Source organism: Haliaeetus albicilla, chromosome 18 (genome assembly GCF_947461875.1).
Source record: "Haliaeetus albicilla chromosome 18, bHalAlb1.1, whole genome shotgun sequence".
Classification (NCBI taxonomy): Eukaryota; Metazoa; Chordata; class Aves; order Accipitriformes; family Accipitridae; genus Haliaeetus; species Haliaeetus albicilla.
This window is the reverse complement of record NC_091500.1, coordinates 3,525,037-3,542,145: the sequence shown is the minus strand read 5'-3', so window position 1 is coordinate 3,542,145 and position 17,109 is coordinate 3,525,037. Positions and strand designations below refer to the sequence as shown.

General features: G+C 47.7%; 1 protein-coding gene across 1 annotated transcript; it reads right to left on the bottom strand.

Moving 5' to 3' along the window:
- Positions 1 to 5,825: 5,825 nt before the first annotated feature.
- On the bottom strand, positions 5,826 to 6,548 carry LOC138689888 (small basic protein 1-like). Its single transcript, XM_069806534.1, has 2 exons — positions 6,491 to 6,548; positions 5,826 to 6,012 (listed from the first exon to the last, which is right to left on the bottom strand). The coding sequence occupies exons 1-2, from the start codon at positions 6,546 to 6,548 to the stop codon at positions 5,882 to 5,884; spliced, it is 189 nt and encodes a 62-aa protein (XP_069662635.1). The 3' UTR covers positions 5,826 to 5,881.
- Between the last annotated feature and the right edge of the window lie 10,561 nt (positions 6,549 to 17,109).

The window sequence follows — 17,109 nt, the reverse complement described above, 5'->3', positions numbered from 1 at the left end:
TGAAAACGTCTGGTCCAACGATTCGTGTTAATATGCCCATCTGCTTCTCTGTCACTTTTACCTACGTATAATCACAGACAGTGATCAGGGTAGAGTCTGCACTGGCTTTTCTGCATCGGGACGTGGACCTTTCTGGTTGAGTGCAGTTTGTATAAACAGCAAAGCAATGACCCGTCAGGGCTTCTTCTAGTTGATGCTTCCCCGATAAGAGGGAGGCTGAAAGCTCACCAGATCTCAGATTTCACTCTCTGAATGGCACATACGAGTCTCGGTGCCTCTAACTCTTCCCTCTTCTTGTACAGGGATATTAGCTGTCATTAAAAAGAGGTAAACGCTTTTGCCCTGAAACAGGAAAATCAAAAAAGAGCAAATAAAGGGTCCCAAAATGTCTGGCTGAAATTCCCAAGATTTATTCAGCAATACAGTGTAATGATGCTGTTCCCTGTTCTCTCTTCCTCTCCTAAGTACTTGCATTCCTGGTCTCTACTGAGCAATGAAATAACCAACATAGAGCCATTCATTTGACATATAAAATTACTTTGATTTTTCCTATGTGCATCGCTCTACATCGATCTGCACCGAATTTCATCAGCCAGTTTACGAGCCAGCCGCTCAAAACAGCGAGATCCTTCCGCAGCCGTCACCTTCGTTACCCTGAACAATACAGCACCAGTAGAAAATTTTGCCACCTTTCCAGATCGTTTATGATCAAATTTACCACTGTAGCCTCAACAGTGACTTCTCACAGCACTCCCCATGACCTCTTTCTCCTGCAACTTGGCCCCATAGTGCTGGTCCCTGCCTCCTGCATCCCCATCTGTCTAGTCCTCAAGTCCATTGCCTCCTTCTGGGAGCTCTAGCAGGCTTTTAGGACAGGATTTTCCTCTGTTTTTTCCCCATGTTATTATATTTAGAACTGGTACAATCCTGGCTTGCAATTCTATAGGACCTTTTAAGTTGGTCTGGGGGTTTTTTAATAACATTAGCATCTCCCCATCTTTGCGCAGTAAATCTCCGTTAAGCAATAGATCACACGATGCAGTCAGGAGGGCAGCTATTTCATCTTTGAATTCCTTTAGGACTTTGGGGGGGAAAAGATCTGGGTACTGGTGATTTCTTGCTGCTTATTTCCTCTCTTTCACCTCCTGTACATTTAAGACAAGTCCTTTGATGAGTCCCCACAAAGGAGAGTTCAGCATGAAGACCTCCCTTCTTTCTTGCAAGGTGAACACAGCTGCAAATATTTCATTTGGTTTCCATGGAGTGACCTTAGCTTTTATTAGCTTTACTGCTCTGACCATCTCCTGCCCTACACGCTCTTCATCAGGCTTCCTGTTCCTGATGTGTTCAGAAAAAAAGAGACTTACTTTAAGACGTTTCTTAAAGTTGCAAGTTCTTCTTGCAATTCTCTGCTGAGTTGCCTTACTGTGTTTTACACTTTGTCAAGCACAGTTTATTATCTTTTCTATTTTCTGTGTTTGGACACAATCTCAGCTGCTTCTTTCTAACAACCTCCCTCATCCCACTGTTCTGCTATGACCTTTTCCTTCTGCTCTTTCTCAGGGCTTTTTTTAATAGGTGTCATACATTTTCTCTGAGTCTGCAATATAGTGGCCTTAAATAGCTCCCACAGTGCTTGCAAAGAATCTATTTGCAAGGATTTAACTCTTTTAGCTGTCCCTTTTGTCTTCTTTTTAACAATTTCCCCAATTTTATGTAGCCTCCTTATTGAAATTAAGCGCAGAAGTAGTGGCCTTTTCATCCCTTGCTGCTCCAGCAAAGATGTGGATTGTAAGTACCGTATGATCTGTGCCGCAGAGGAGCTCTCCCAGGCTAAAACTTTGGACCAAGTCCAGTGTGTTAGTCAGAACTGAGTGCTGTTTCTCAGTTATTTAGCATACCAAAGGCAGTGCTGAGAAGTCACTTGTTATGTCTTTGTCTCCTACTTCTAGGTCAGTGAGCCTATAGCTGGTATTTTCTCCTTGTAAACACATGAAAACCCTGTAATCCAGTAATTTATCAGCACTGGCTTCATAAGGTATAAATATTCAACTACTTCTCCTATAAAAGGTGCTTTCTGGGACATAAATCTGCTTCTTGGCATAGCTAGAATTTATAATAGGAACAGACTGAAATTAGAGAGAGACCATATTTTTAGCAGTAATGGTGACTGACCACGCTAGGGAAGAAATGTTTTCTCTTTTTCTTGGACATCTGTTCATGCCTGGATACCTTTGTCCAAGAAATTCACTTCTGGGCAACTAATCCCCTCCAAGACAAGGTCTGGGCACAGTTTCTGAGATCTTCTGTACCAGAGCTCTACTCTGGGAAGACAGGACTGTGTCATCCAACCTTATCTTACACCATCATACCCAAAGCAACATCCAACATGCAACAAGTAGCACACTTTCAGTGCAATGCTGTAAAATGTGTGATGTTGGAGGTTACTGTTTTAGACTCTGTGCTTTTGTTCACTCATCTTCTGAAAGCCCAAAACTGCCACAAGCAGCTTCCATGTATGCAATATAATCTGATTGCATGTCTTTTTTGGATGCTCAGCTTCATGATGCCAAGAGGAAGGTTTAGTCGTGGAAAGCACTTCTTGTTGGTGTAATAGCTCAATATTTCTCTCTCATAAAGCCAGTCTGTTATCATTGATTTCTGAGACACCAGAACACAATCCCTGCCATTTTTACATTTTTTCTTTTGTACATGTCGTCACCAGTACATCTCTCCTCCCTGCTTTCAGTGTGTGTATAAATAAGACTGGTTGAAGTGCTCTCTGCAAGCTTATGTTCCCTACGTGGTCCTGGAATAACAGCCTTTGTGATCAAAAAGTCTCCTACCATTATTGACCATCCTTACAAGAGACCAGTCAAATTTTTGTTCATGTTAGCTCCTGTTTTGCTTCCAAAGGCAGCCATTGAAAATCTCTTGGATGCCATTCACAGAGGGGCCTTTTGCTTTCCTTTGGTGGAGACAGCTTGGACAAACAGCATGTCCATTCAACAGAGACAACACTTTTGCAGCCAAAACATTTGCTGTAAGCAGCCGGTGTCTCTCGCTGCCTGCTCCTCACTAGCTTTTTCTGAAGATGAATTCATAGTGTCTGCAGGATACTCTACCATTGCAAGAAGAGATGAGTGGCCCAGAGAGGTTTTGGACATATATTTCCTGGCTGTCAGGACAGAGCAAACACAGCTTCTTTTTCCTTCAAGTGCCTTTCACAGTGGAAATGTTAGATGGCTGCACTGCTGTTCTGAAAGAGGTGAAAAAGCAAAAACCATATTTAACGTTAGCACAAAGTGCACGTGTATGAAATGTTAACTGGTTCGTGTAGCAGAGCTGCATCCCGCCTGCCTTCCCTGGTTCTGCGGGCAGTGGACATAAAAGCCAGTTGCAGTGGATGAACCCCCAAATTGCGACATGTGTAACTCATGTAGCTGGGAAATGCAGTGTTAGCATTCAGGGTGCCTGGGCAGAAGAGGCCAGGCAACTTCCCTCTGCCTTTTTTTTTTTTTTTTTTTTTTATAGAAATCCACATGCCATGTCTTTGAGAGCTTCTCTGCTCCAGGGAGCACTGGGTTGCTCTGGAGGATCCCAGGTCCAATATTCTGCTGATAGAAGAAGTGGGATCTGAAGATGAGGGAAGCCTGACTCCCTCACTCTTTGCATTACACCCATGTCAAATTCCAGGCTGAAACCCCCCAAAGAGGACTCGTGCCTTCCCTCCTGTTGTTTAGTGCAGTTGGAGGGTCCCTCTGCTCCCCAAGAGGCTGCAACAAGGTGCCCTAGGAGGTCCCACAGCTGCACATGGTAGGGCCAGTAACAGGGGGGAACCATCATTCTCCTAACAAGAAAAATTTAAAATAAACTACTGGTGTCAGAAGCTTTCTTTAGCTGCAGAAACATTTTGAAGGCTGGAGATGCAGCAGAGCGAGAGGCACCACTTCAAAACCCCATTTTGCAGTTCATTCACTTTCACATGGCTTTTCTTTTCACTCTCCTCACACAATTCTTATTTTTTTCTTGGGGAAAAATGGGAAAGAAACAGCAAAGGGGTTTTTTTGTTGTTGGTCAGTGTTTCCTTTTGCAATTTTTATTATTTTATCAAGCTTTCAACCTTGTGTGTCTGTGAAGTGTTTCCGCCAACACATCATGGTTTTAGGTAAATTTTCCTTCTTTCATATCCTGTTGTCTGGGGTCAGGTGAAGCTTGACAAATTACTGCTTTGAAGACGACAGTCTGTGGCTCTTGGTGAGCCATGCTGTATCATATCATCAAGTGTGACATTTACCTGCTGCCTATCCTTGCCTGATCTCAGCCCCCATGGACTAGATGTTAAGTCCCTCACACTCAGTATCTCACAGTACGCACCTAGTTTGGAAAGAGACTCATTGCTCTTAGCAAGAAAAATATAAGAAATCCCACTGTTGCCACAGCTTTGTCAGGATTCCTGTATCCTTGGTTAGTCTTTAAACTGATAAAGTTTTTAAAGTTATCAGATTTCACATTTATCCTGTGTGCTAAGGATAAAATAAAGGAGCATAAGGCTGCTCACTAGGTTATTTCTGTTTGCCCCCCAAATTGCTTGGTACACAGTCATTTAGACCACAGTGGTCGGTAGCAAGTCCCTTGGAGCACCTTACGTTGCACGTACAGACACAAAGGGTGGCTGCACCTCGCAGGTTGGCAGCAGACACGCCTGCAGGCACCCTGTGTTCAGAGTTCCCTGGCAATCGGAGGAGTTTGGAACAAATACAGAAATTAGCCTTAGGAAGAAATGACTTTTCCCCCCAGGTCTGTGTACTGGCTGTAGTGCCAACATCTCTGCTGACCATAGAGGAGGCTGCAGAAGAGAGGAGACGCAGACCTTCCCCCTGTAGAAATTAAGCAATCTTTCTGCAAGAAGGAGAGGTCTGTATCTCTTCTCTTCTCCTGCAGCATCCTTCAGTCCAACAAATACCAGTGCAGTAGCCTTTTTCTGGGTTTGAAAGGCCCCGTGGCTGGAAATTTATTTTGACACAAACCTCTCACCCTCCAATATTGCTCCTAAGGCTTGTCTGGCTGCCCGTTGCCAGAATGCTCTGAGCCACCCAACACCAGATCACTCCATGTCCCCCTGCAGAAAGCCTGGAGTGAATAGTTTATCACACAGTGGAGAGGGTAGGGAGGTGGACGCTGAAGAAATCCACCTTGTCTGTTCTTACATTATTGGTGACCCCGAAAGGAGTAATCTGGTCACAGGCTATGTTGAGAAGTCACTTGCTTTGTGCAAGGGTGTCCAGGACAGCCACGGGACCACCAAACCTGAGTGGCTGCATTGGGATGAGGGTGCTCTATAGGCACCCCAGGAGTGGGATTTGAGGGGTGCAAGGAGAAAGCGGTGGCTGTTTGCCTCCCGTCTCTACCCCCGCAATGGGACTGAGGTCCCCAGTGCAGAGGCTGAATGGGACTGATGGAGCACTGGGGGCTGTTGCATCCCCTAGAACTAAACTGGGGATTCAAGTTGTGGAGGAGGGAGACACAATATTAGGCAATCAGTCCTCTCCCAGCCTTTGCCACCACCCTGCTTTGAAGCAACGGGAAAATCCCAAAGCCTTTTCTCTTCCAGTGTGTTATTTGTGTGTCACAGGTCTGGGGCTGTCAGAAGTGTCTGGGGCTCTCAGAGGTGTGTTGTGGTCACGGTCCAGGGAGGTCTGGGTGCAGAACCTCTCCTGGAGCTCCCCTCCCGGGAGATGAATGAATCACACAGCACACAGAAATCATATCTGCCCATCTTTACTTCAAAGCAGTGAACACCGTCTCGGTTACACCGAGAATACATCGCCGGGAGCCCCACTGTGAGTGCTGCTCTTCCTCTGCTCTCAGTCTCTCCTAATCATTTTCCCTTTTTGGGTGGGGGGATGCAGCAGTACATCTTCGCGCAGGACTGGCTGAAAGTCCACTCGTCCCTTTTGGCACACACATAGGAACAGTACCCATCACAAGTGCCCTTAGACTGCCCGTACCCTGTGGTGGGAGGGAGAGAAAGACGGGTTATAAGAGAAAATGTCAGACACTGTAGGAGGGCAGAGCCCCAAAAGTTATCTCCTTGCTGGCTCCAGTGTGGTACTGATGCTCAGGGTGCCTTTGGGTTTAGACCCACACAGAATAGGACCCATGCTTTCTGTCCCCATTGAGCTGGGGGACCACTGGACTCTTTAAAAGTCATGCCTCTACACACGTCAGTGCTGGAACCTGCTGGCAAGATCCCTTTGCATGAGTGTGAGAGACAGGCATTTGCAGTATGGCATTCATCTCATCCCAAATCAGTTGGGTAAATATCAGCCAGAGCCAGCTGCAGGTAGCTGATCTCCACTCCCAAACTGGCGTGAGATGAACCGTCTCCCGCTGACCCAAGGCACAAAGGCTGGAGAGGGGACAGGCACCCAAACGCCAGCATCCGGGGTCAGCCCCACTTTCTCCACCCCACGCATTGCCATCTTACCTGGGGTGGCCAAGGAGAAAAGCAGGAGCACAGCAAAGACCGCGCAGAGCACCCTCATGCTTGGAGGCCAGCGGAGATCTCGGTGCAGTGGGAGCAAAGTAGATCTGAGATGGCTACGGTGGGTGACCTTGGAGGCCCTGGGTTTTATAGAGGGACTCCTGCCATGAGTAGCGCGGCAGGAGGAGAAGCTTGAGCAAACCCATCTCCAAAGAGGCGTTGTTTGCTTGCCGGCGTGTGCAATGTCACCCCGACCCGCTGGTCCCGCTCACAAAGGCACCTGGCGGCCAGGTCCATGCTCCATTGGGCTTCTCCTCGCCGGTCGCCGGCCGCTTTCCCCAACCCGGACACGCCGAGGCAATTCCCCCTCCTCCAGATCCGGCTGCCGGGACTCTGCCGCCAGCACGCGCGGAGCCGCCGGGCACAGCTCTGCTCGAGCCGGTGCCAGCCGGGGCTGCCGACAGCAGAGCTGCTCCCAGAGGTGGTGGATGGAGTCTGGGCACCTTTCTGATCAGCTCTCGGCACTGTCTGCAAGGCACGGACACCATGGACAGTCCCGGGGCATCAGGTCCATCATGGAGAATAGTTTTGAGGGTGCATCCATCCCCGAGCAGTGCTTTGGCAGTGAGGTTCCTCAAGGGTCTTCCCCAAATGTGGTGCTCTGGAACATTTTCATAGAATCATAGAATCACAGGATGGTTTGGGTTGGAAGGGACCTTTAAAGTTCATCTAGTCCAACCCCCTGCCATGAGCAGGGACATCTTCAACCAGATCAGGTTGCTCAGAGCCCCGTCCAACCTGACCTTGAATGGTTCCAGGGATGGGGCATCCACCACCTCTCTGGGCAACCTGGGCCAGTGTCTCACCACCCTCAGTGTAAAAAATTTCTTCCTTATATCTAGTGTGATTCTACCTTCTTTTAGTTTAAAACAACTACCCCTTGTCCTATCACAACAGGCCCTACTAAAAAGTCTGTCCCCATCTTTCTTGTCGGCCCCCTTTAGGTACTGGCAGGCTGCAATAAGGTCTCCCTGGAGCGTTCTCTTCTCCAGGTTGAACAACCCCAACTCTCCTAGCCTGTCTTCATAGGAGAGGTGCTCCAGCCCTCTGATGTCAAGTAAGAAATTGAAAGGGACTGCAAAGCATTAGAGGACAGGATTAGCATTCCAGTGGATCTTCTCATGCTAAAGAGATAATGGAAAAAATATAATTAAGTAACAGGGAAAGCTACATTGTCTATACAGACAAGAATATTTAGCTGGAGAATACAGATCAAGGGGTTTCTGGCTCTATGGCAGTTCTGCAGGGAAAATTTGGGTTGCAATGGCTTATAGGAAGGCATAAATGAGCAATGTCATGGTGTTGGGAAACCAGCACTAATTGTCCTACGAGTATAAACAAAAGCCAAGTTTGTAAAACGCAGGACGTACCCACAGCACTGTGGCCCCCTTAAAAGTGCCTCCATCCAGTTTTGTACACCCTGCTTCAAGAAAGCAAAGAAAGGGCTGAAGGGAGCTCAGAAAATGACAGGAGGTCAGGAAGATGTGACCCGTAAGAAAAGACGGAAGGAAGTGGAATAATGATGATCAGGAAAGAGAAGACATGGAAAACATGAAAGTCCTTAAATCCACAAAAGGCAATAGTTTGGAAAGGGATGGTCTGTTCTTGGTGGCCAGGATGAGAAGTCGGTGACTGCAGCTGCAGCAAGAGGTCCTCACTTCAGTTAGAGGAGAACCTTTGTAATGACAGGGCTGTACAGCAGCAGGGAGGATTGAATAAGGGGAGGGTGGAAACACCATCCCTGAAGGTCTTCAAGGAAAAATGGACAAACTCCTGAGAATGACAGTTAGAAACAGTGGTGATGAAGCAGGCAAGGTGTACAGTCCCCTCACCCTTACTTTTAGTCGGTTTCTGTACTCAAAGAAGGTCACAGAGAGGAATGTAAGACCGAGCCAAGTCAGAGTGCAGAGTCTGGTTTGGGCAGAAGCGAGTGGCTGGGAAGGAGTCCAAGAACATGTGTTTACACTCAGTAAAATTCCCCACCCTCCAGTAACATGAAGTTTGGTGACTTCCTCAAGAAGGCTTTTTAACTGATTTTTTTAAATTTGTACCTGCTTCATTAATTTATAAACTGCTTTTTCAATACATTTGTCTTTTCAATACATTTTGACTTCTTGAACAAGTTCCATGTTTCAGCTATGCTCAGTGTGAAAGAGGATTTTTTTGGTTACTTTTTTGATAAATGCCTGGTTTACTATTGCATCTCACCTATTTCTTGGGTTATAAAAAGTCAACAACCATAGTTGTCTCTTCCTAAGGCCACTCAAATTTGTACAGCCTTGTGATATACCTCCAGTGTGTTTCTTCTCTGAGCTGATGAGAGCCAGTATATTTAATTTTATGAAATCCAATCCCTGGCTCTGCCACCTTCCTTTTCACCTCTTCCTGCCCTACTGTAGGCCATCAGGGATGGGGAGATGAGCAGTGCACACAATACAGTGCAGTACCCCACAGATTGATGCAGCGATACAATGCTTTCTTTTGTCTTAGTAACTTTCTTCAGATTTCCTAATATAAGATTTTCCATTTTTTGGTACTTATCTGCTGTTTTCAGAGCACTTGCTTCAAGGATCCCAAACCTTCTTCCTAACTTGCTTTAGGTAATTCAGACCCATCATTTGTAGAGAGATTATATATTTTTCCAAATTTACAACCTTAAACTAACCGACACTGATTCAGCATTTGACATTTTGCTGCCTTTTTACTCAATGTTGTAAGATCTGCCCTTTGCAGATTTAGGTTTGATGGTATTCGGTAATTTTGCAGCAGCAGCAGCTTCTGTCCCTTCACAAGTCGTCTCTTTTTTTCTGGCTGTTTATAAAGCTATTAAACAGGCCAGTGAACTGGGGTTGGAAAAGCTCCTCTGCAGAGCTCTGGTCACGTTTGAAACCCCCGATCTGTCTGGAGGGTTTGTGAGGAAGAGGTGATGATCAAAGTGTCTGCTCATCCAGGCTCCTGGGAGCTCTCAGCCCCAGTGCTCCTGCCCATCCATCAGAAGGGGTGAGAGGTGACAACAAAAGAGACTGCATGGAACATGGTGTTTGCTAAATTTATCAGAAAGATTTTGCAGACATGGTTCCCTTCACAAGTGGAGATGGGAACATGGGTCCTTTCCAAGCCAACAGCCCCACATGGTGACCGGTCCGGACAATGGAAGGAGAGTTATCGGTGCATCGTGGCCAAACTCAGCCCTATTGCATGCAGTTGCATCTCTGCCAGAGGTTGGGAAAGGCCTGAAACCTTGTGATACTGATCTTGTTCTCCCCTCATCGTTATACCTGCAGATCTCTATCGGGTCCCTCTGACCCATCAGCTATTGACAGCCCCTATTCATTTGTGCTCTCATCAAGGCCAATCTGCTGAAATCGTATCTGATATTGGGTAGCCAGATCTGGGGGAAGGAGGTGGCTGCCAGCATACTTGGGTGCACGTGGGAAATTCTGGTGCTCGTGCCATGACTGCACATCCAGCCACAAATAGCATGACTTGGGTGAATTCCCGTGTCTCCCCAGCATCCTCCCCTCTGCGGGGAAACACTCTATAAAAACTGGCAGCCGCAGCCTCCCTGTATACCACCTCCTCCCTTCGAGCTCACTCCGAGACTTCTCTCTCCAGCCTTCCTGAGATCCCAGCTCAACTCCAGCCATGAGGTTCCTCTACCTCGTCTTTGCTGTCTTCCTACTGGTCTCCCTGGCCACTCCAGGTAAGATGGAAAATCGGGTGAGATGGGCTGATACTAGCTGGAATTCTTTTAAAATAACTTCAGCTCTGGTCAATATAGTTATTACCATCTGAGGTGACTGCTATAACCTGGCCAGGTACTTTAATGACTTCTTTCAAGGGACCATGAAATAAGGACTACCTCAGAGAGATTTGTGCAGGAATAACTGAGCTTAAAACTTCAGTATCTAGTTCGGGAGACAGCCCAGGCCAGACAATTGCCAAACTAGAGTCTGGATGTGGCCACTCCTCCTGGGGGCTCAGAGAGTTTCATAGTATCAGAGGGGACTTTTCTGTGCCACTTGATTTCTGTGTCAAGGAACAGTCCTGGGCACATTTGATTTGCTGATGTGACATAGCTATTGCTGCTAATGCCTGTTTCTGAGACTCCAGAGCTTTCTGGTCCCTTTACAGGAGTTGAAAGGGGATTCTGGGCTGAGATCTCCCAGACAGGCATTAGAGACTCCCTTCAGATATCAGTTCTCATCCACCTGGGCCAAGTCTTTCAGTTGGCCCACATTTAACCACCACGGTGAATATTTGGTGCAAGGCTGCTGCGGGGACAATTTCAAGACCTTTGCAGCATCCCTTCAGCCTTTCCTGAGTAAGAGGGCAATTTTTAGAAGCATGATATAAGTACAGGGACCTGAGTGGACAGCTAAGTTTTTAAATAAGCTTCATGTGGCTTTTGCTGTTTTGCTCTGAGAACACTGATCCTGTCTCTTAACGAGAGGTGCAAGACTGCACAGATGAGCATCTTTATGAACTTTGGTTTTGGGGTGTCTCTCGATGCGGGCAAGGAATCTGCTCTCCTCGGGAGCATCTCGTTCCCAGACCGCCCCTGTGTCATCAGCTGGCCCTGTAGTCACCGGTCGGGGGGAAAGGGAGTTTCTCAGACTCGCGCCCTTCAAGGTCCCCTCCTGCTCTGGGGCTGGGCTTGGGCAGGAGCGGTGGACGTGTGGGAGGACGGAGCAGGACCTCCCTACAAGCAGGGTCTCGTCCTTCGGACCGCTGCCACGCTCGTCCCTGGAGGTGATGGGAGGGCATGGCGGGGGGGCCCAGAGGCACCTATCCTGACCCAACCCCTCTCCCTCTGTCTCCCCCTTGCAGGCTACGGGCAGATAAGGAAGCACTGCCCCAAGGTGGGGTACTGCTCCAGCAAGTGCACCAAGGCGGACGTGTGGTCCTTCTCCTCCGACTGCAAGTACTACTGCTGCATCCCCCCCGGCTGGAAGGGGAAATAGGGGCTGACGAGGAGGCGCCTGGGGAAGAGGAGGCACCGCGGTGGCTTTGGGAGCAGCTTCTTAACTCCCTAACCCAATCGCCATCCCCCTGTCTCGATAATTAAAAAGAGAAAAAAAGGCGATGTAACTCTGGTGTGTGTAGTGTGGTTACTCGCGTCCCCGTGATCCCAACTTAAAACACATTCTCCAAGCCCAGCCCAAAAGGCCCATTAGCACCAAAAGCACCTGATCTTCCAGTGACAACAAGCTGCAGAGCTACCAGTGGTCTTGTGGGGTAGAGATTTTGGAAGAAAACATCTAATTTGCCCTCTTGCCTCCTCTATGGCCCTGAACACAAACCTCTGGAGACAAGAGAGTATTTTTCAATTCCTTACTGCTTTTTCAGGATTCAGGTTATCTGCAGATGTCTTAAAAAACGTGGGTAGCTCAGCAATGTCTCCTCTAAGCATAGGACAGCCCTCTTTCCATGAAAATTTCAGCAAATCCACGGAGGGGGGCAACAGAGAAGCAAATAAGCCCTCACAGACCTCGTGCAATGGATTTTATGCTTTCTTTGTGCCAAAGTCCCAAGAGTGCTCAGTCAGTGCTTCTCTCTTGTTTGCAGATCAATACCATACTTAGGGTTCGGTTTCTGCTCTCCCTAGCTTGAACTGGGTGTACTGGAGCATAAAAAAAGTATGGAGAAGAGCCATGAAGGTGATCAAAGGTGTGTGAAACCTCTGTAGCAGGAGCAGTCATGCACCTCTGCACAGACAAACTGTTTGGACTCTCACCACTGGATTGGCAGTCTCCGACTTTTACACCTGTCTAGGAGAGACAACACGGGTTTTAGGCTTCTCAGTAAGAAATCTAACTTTTTCTGCAGCATAGCTTTAGGTGTGAAGGTATGGCTCTAGTATAAGTATATGGAGGCAATCAGGGAATAAAAGTCTGTAGTGGGTTGACCCTGGCTGGATGCCAGATGCCCATCAAGTTGCTCTATCACTCCCCATCCTCAGCTCGGCAGGGGAACAAAAGATGGTGAAAGGCTCGTGGGTCGAGATAAGGACAGGGAGATCACTCAGCAGTTACCATCACAGGCAAAACAAACTCGAATTGGGGAAATTAATTTAATTTAGTGCATATCAAAGTCAGGGTAGGATAATGAAAAATGAAAACAAATCTTAAAATACCTCCCACCTCCTTCTTCCAAGGCTCAACTCCACTCCCAAATTCTCCACCTCCTCCCCTCCAGCAGCGCAGGGGGACGGGGAATGGGGGTTTGGGGTCAGTTCATCCCATGTTGTCTCTGCCAATCCTTCCTCCTCAGGGGGAGGACTCCTCACTCATCCCCTGCTCTGGCGTGGGGTCCTCCCCAGGCTGCAGGTGGAGATCTGCTCCATGGTGGTCCTCCCTGGGCTGCAGGGGGACAGCCTGCCTCACCATGGTCTTCATCACCACGGGCTGCAGGGGAATCTCTGCTCTGGCACCTGGAGCATCTCCTGCCCTCCTTCTGCACTGACCTGGGGGTCTGCAGGGCTGGGGCTCTCCCATAGCCTTACTCCACTCTCTGGCTGCAGTTTCTGTGCCACAGCAACTCTTTTTCCCTTCTTAAATACGTTCTCCCACTGTCACTGATGGGCTCAGCCTTGGCCAGCGGTTGGTCTGTCTTGGAGCCGGCTGGCACTGGCTCTGTTGGACACGGGGGAAGCTTCTGGCAGCTTCTCACAAAAGCCACCCCCGTAGCCTCTCCACTACCAAAACCTTGCCAAGCAAACCCAGTACAGAGTCCAACAGTGAAACAGCTTCTGGAAGGAAAATCTATTACAACCAGCTCAGCTCTCACTTGTCTAAGGAGAGGTCTATATGACATTAGCCACCAGCAGTGGCCATTTGGGGGTTCATTGGATGGTATTTTTCCAGGAGGAATTTGTTCTGAGTTAATGGCAGGCATCACTGAACTATTTAATGGATACAGTGGTTGTTGTTGTTAGTAGAGGAGTCAAGGACCAGAAGAGCTGTAGTGATCATTTCCCTTTGAAAGAGAGGCCAGCTAGAGGGATACACTGGGAAAATTTGGGACAGAGTAATCCTTCTTCTGCCTTACCTTCTCCTCTGCTTCTCTTCTGCTTTCTTTGCAATGCAATGGACATACTCAGTGCGGAAAGGAGAACAACTGCAAGTGGACCAGAGGGACTGGGATCTGCTCAGCATCTTAGAGCTGTGCTGCACAAGCTGGATGAGAAGGACAGAGTGGAAAGGTTAGAGTATCCCCCCTGGTCCCAGTCCTTTCATGCCTTTGTCCACCTGGCAGTCTCTGGGTGAGATTGAAATGCAGATTAGGGAGAGCTAAACAAGGTGTTTACACAGAAGGACCTGCAGCCATGCTAGCGCTTGATTGAGTTGCCTAAATGAAGATGTCTAGTGCCATGTGAGGCACCAATGAGTGCCTGGGACATTTATATGTGGCTGGCAAGTATGATATGGGAGCTATGGGAGACCATTACCCTCTAGAGACACAGCTGGAGACTAGGTGGGACATCTCAAATATGCACCTGAGACGTCTGAGTCACTGGGAACAGTCAGTCCAGTCAATAGTGTTGAGATCATCTAGAGCATGGTTCAACTCACCCTAAATAAAAACCTCCAGGCTGGTAAGCTGAGTGAATCTCCCAGCTCCATGGATTATATTGAGTAGATCCCCATTGACTGTCAAAGCAGTGTAGACATCCAGAACAAAAGGAGACACTCATATAAGAAATAAAAATATTGGCGTACTCATCTCTAAATTAATGCCACTCAGAGTGGATAGATGTAGAGCGAGTGCTTCTGCAGTTTTTGCTCTCCAGGGCAGATAGCCCCAGCCTGCTCTCAGGCGGTTCTGGAGGGAAGGGTGCAACGCACTGCCAATATTGTTCAGTCTGAAACATTCACTCATTGCCAGGGAACACAACCTACAGTATCTCTGCTTGGGTTCAGTTTCTTCTTGGACTGGAGGTGCTGTGGTAGTTGTTTCTTTGCTTCTCCTCAAGGGAGAAGGAAATGAGGGAAGAAACACATCAATCACAAGCTGATGTAAATGTAAATGCTAGGACTTCTTCCCAGCTTGTGGTGGAGGAGACTTTAGGTGGGCAACAGAGGCATATGCTACTTGCTGCTATTCTTTGGTCACCTCTGCACTTAGTGCTTTGCAATATTCTGTTCATTTATGTTTACAAAGTCCAACACTCAGAGACTAGAACTGAGTTGCTATTTATCCTATCTGCAGAAAGTGCTGTCCAAATCTCTTGGATATGGTTGATGTAGGAGAGTAGGAGAAACTTGGGAAATTTCAGGAGGTCTCAAATGGTGCTGTTTGTGTTCAGGCAACTGAATTGAGCCCCAGATGATTAGCTTAGACTGGTGACCTCACCTTCAGACAGCCAGGGTTTTTTTGCAGGAAAGACATTTCAACTTTATAACAACTTGCATGTCCATTGCCACAGCACTTTGGATTCTAGTAGAGGGTCTAGATCTTGACATACATTTGGAAATGCATACGGTGGCATTGGCCAGTGTATTACCAGTCCCCTCAGGTCTGTATTTTGGAAGGGAAGAAGAAGGGGTCTCAGACTTGCTGCTGTAACACTGTCCACCACAACCATTCCTACAAGCCAACACCAAGTCTCCTGACCAGGGACTAATAGTCCCAATTGTCTGTGCTAAAAGCTTTGGCAGCCAGATTGAGAGGAGTCCAGCTCCCAAGGGAGAGACGCCAGCACAGGCCACATGAGATGCCTTCAAAGATCCAGTGACAAACGGGCACAGAGTGGACGTCTCATTGTCAGAGGGCCACTGGGTTGGAGTGACATAATATCCCACTAAGCAGCAAACAATTTGTCCTTGGGCAACAGTGAAGTCACGCTCCTCCTTAACACTGTCCTCTCTGTCAAGAAATGTCTATAAATATCAGGATCTCCAGCCTTTTTCTTAGCAACTGATTCAAGACCTCTCTGCAAGGCTGCATCCCAGACCTGCTGTGATCCCGGTGGACATCCAGTCATGAGGATCATCTATGTTGTGTTTGCTGTTTTTCTAATGGCCTTGATGGCCACCCCAGGTAAGGTGGCAAATTATGTGGAGCAGAAATGAGAGAGAATAGTGAACCATAAAGGAATTAAGGTTAAAAAAAACTTTTCCAGGAAAGTAGGTGCGGGTGGTTGGTCTTGTATCGAGATTTTGGTTGGGTTCGGCTCATGAGACTATTGGAGTGGAGTTCAGCTCCAGAATCGCACCATCCTAGATTTAGACACCCACCATCTGGGGGACTCCATGTGAACTGTGTCCCATCGTGGTCATTGGACACTAGTTGACAGAGTCAGAGCAATTCAATTCATCTCAAGCTAAATACCCAGGGTGTGACTATACTGATAAATTCAGCAGCGCCAGGACTGAGCTCTCAGCTTGACATATGAACTAAGTTGTCCACACCATTTAATTGACAGCACTGTCACTGGCTCAGTTTTGCTCTTGGCCAAATAGCATGGACTCAAACCATTCCTGAGACAAGTGCTGACAGTGACCAGGGTCCATTCCCAAGTATCAGTGTGCAAGTGGACACTTTGTTTTAAGGAGAGAGTTTACTGTGTGGTGGTGGGATTTCTGTGCTGTTAACCACGATGAATTAGTCGATGCTGACGTAGCTCTCTTCCTTTTTTTCTGCAGGCAAAAGCCAGTCAAAAAAGTGCTGCGGTGGGTGTTGTTCCAGGACATGTGCTAAAGGAGAGAAGGAAGAGCATACTGAAAACTCCAGGAGGATGTACTGCTGCCTGACACACAGGAAAAAGAAGTAGAGCAGAGATTTTCGGTGCTGAGAGGAGGAGGGAAACAGTCATTTTTGCATTAGTTTCTTCTTGTTTGATGGAAATGGAGTTTTCTTCTCTCATTAAAAAAGACCAGTTCTCACCCTGAAGTGTGCTGTGTGGTTCACTGTCTTCCAAAAAGTTGTGTGCAGAGGATCAGGAAACATCTAGTGAGTCTTGCCAGATAAGTTCATATTTATGGAGATGATATGGTCAAATGCAGATGCTGCACTTTCTCATACCAGCCTCGACACAGCAGGAGTTATAAGTGAGTTTCTTAGTAGTCTGTTCATGTGAGGTTGTGCCTTTGTGTGATTCCAATCCTGCAGGGATGCTCAGAAGCAGAGACGGTGGGGTGGTATCAGAGAGAAATCCACTGTATGCCCCATCAGTGTCCTCCAGAGGTCTGTCCCACACTTGGGCTGAGATGATCGATCAGCAATGACCATCACCAAGGCTTTGCATGTTCACTATATCCATCCCCAAACATGCCCATATTTATAGCTCTGAGTCATGTCCTCTGAGCTCAGACTTGCTCGCTGCCCGAGCTGTGGTAGCAGCCAGCAGACCCCAGCGAGTCCCACAAAACCGCTGGGCGATATTCTCTGAGAGGCTGGCCAGCACCGCCTGAAAGCTGTGATCACCGAGGCTGGCAGCACACTGCAAACACCATCTTTGCCTTGTAGGACCAGAGACCCCTACACAGGTTTTCATTACATCTTCTTCTGGTCCAGATAATCTGAACCAGCAGCCCAGACATAATCCTGTGAAGATGATG

Coding starts and splice junctions, on each gene's coding strand:
- LOC138689888 (XM_069806534.1), bottom strand. CDS start 6,548: ATGAGGGTGCTCTGCGCGGTCTTTGCTGTGCTCCTGCTTTTCTCCTTG. Junction 6,013..6,490: donor TTTCTCCTTGGCCACCCCAG/GTAAGATGGCAA, acceptor CTCCCACCACAG/GGTACGGGCAGTCTAAGGGC.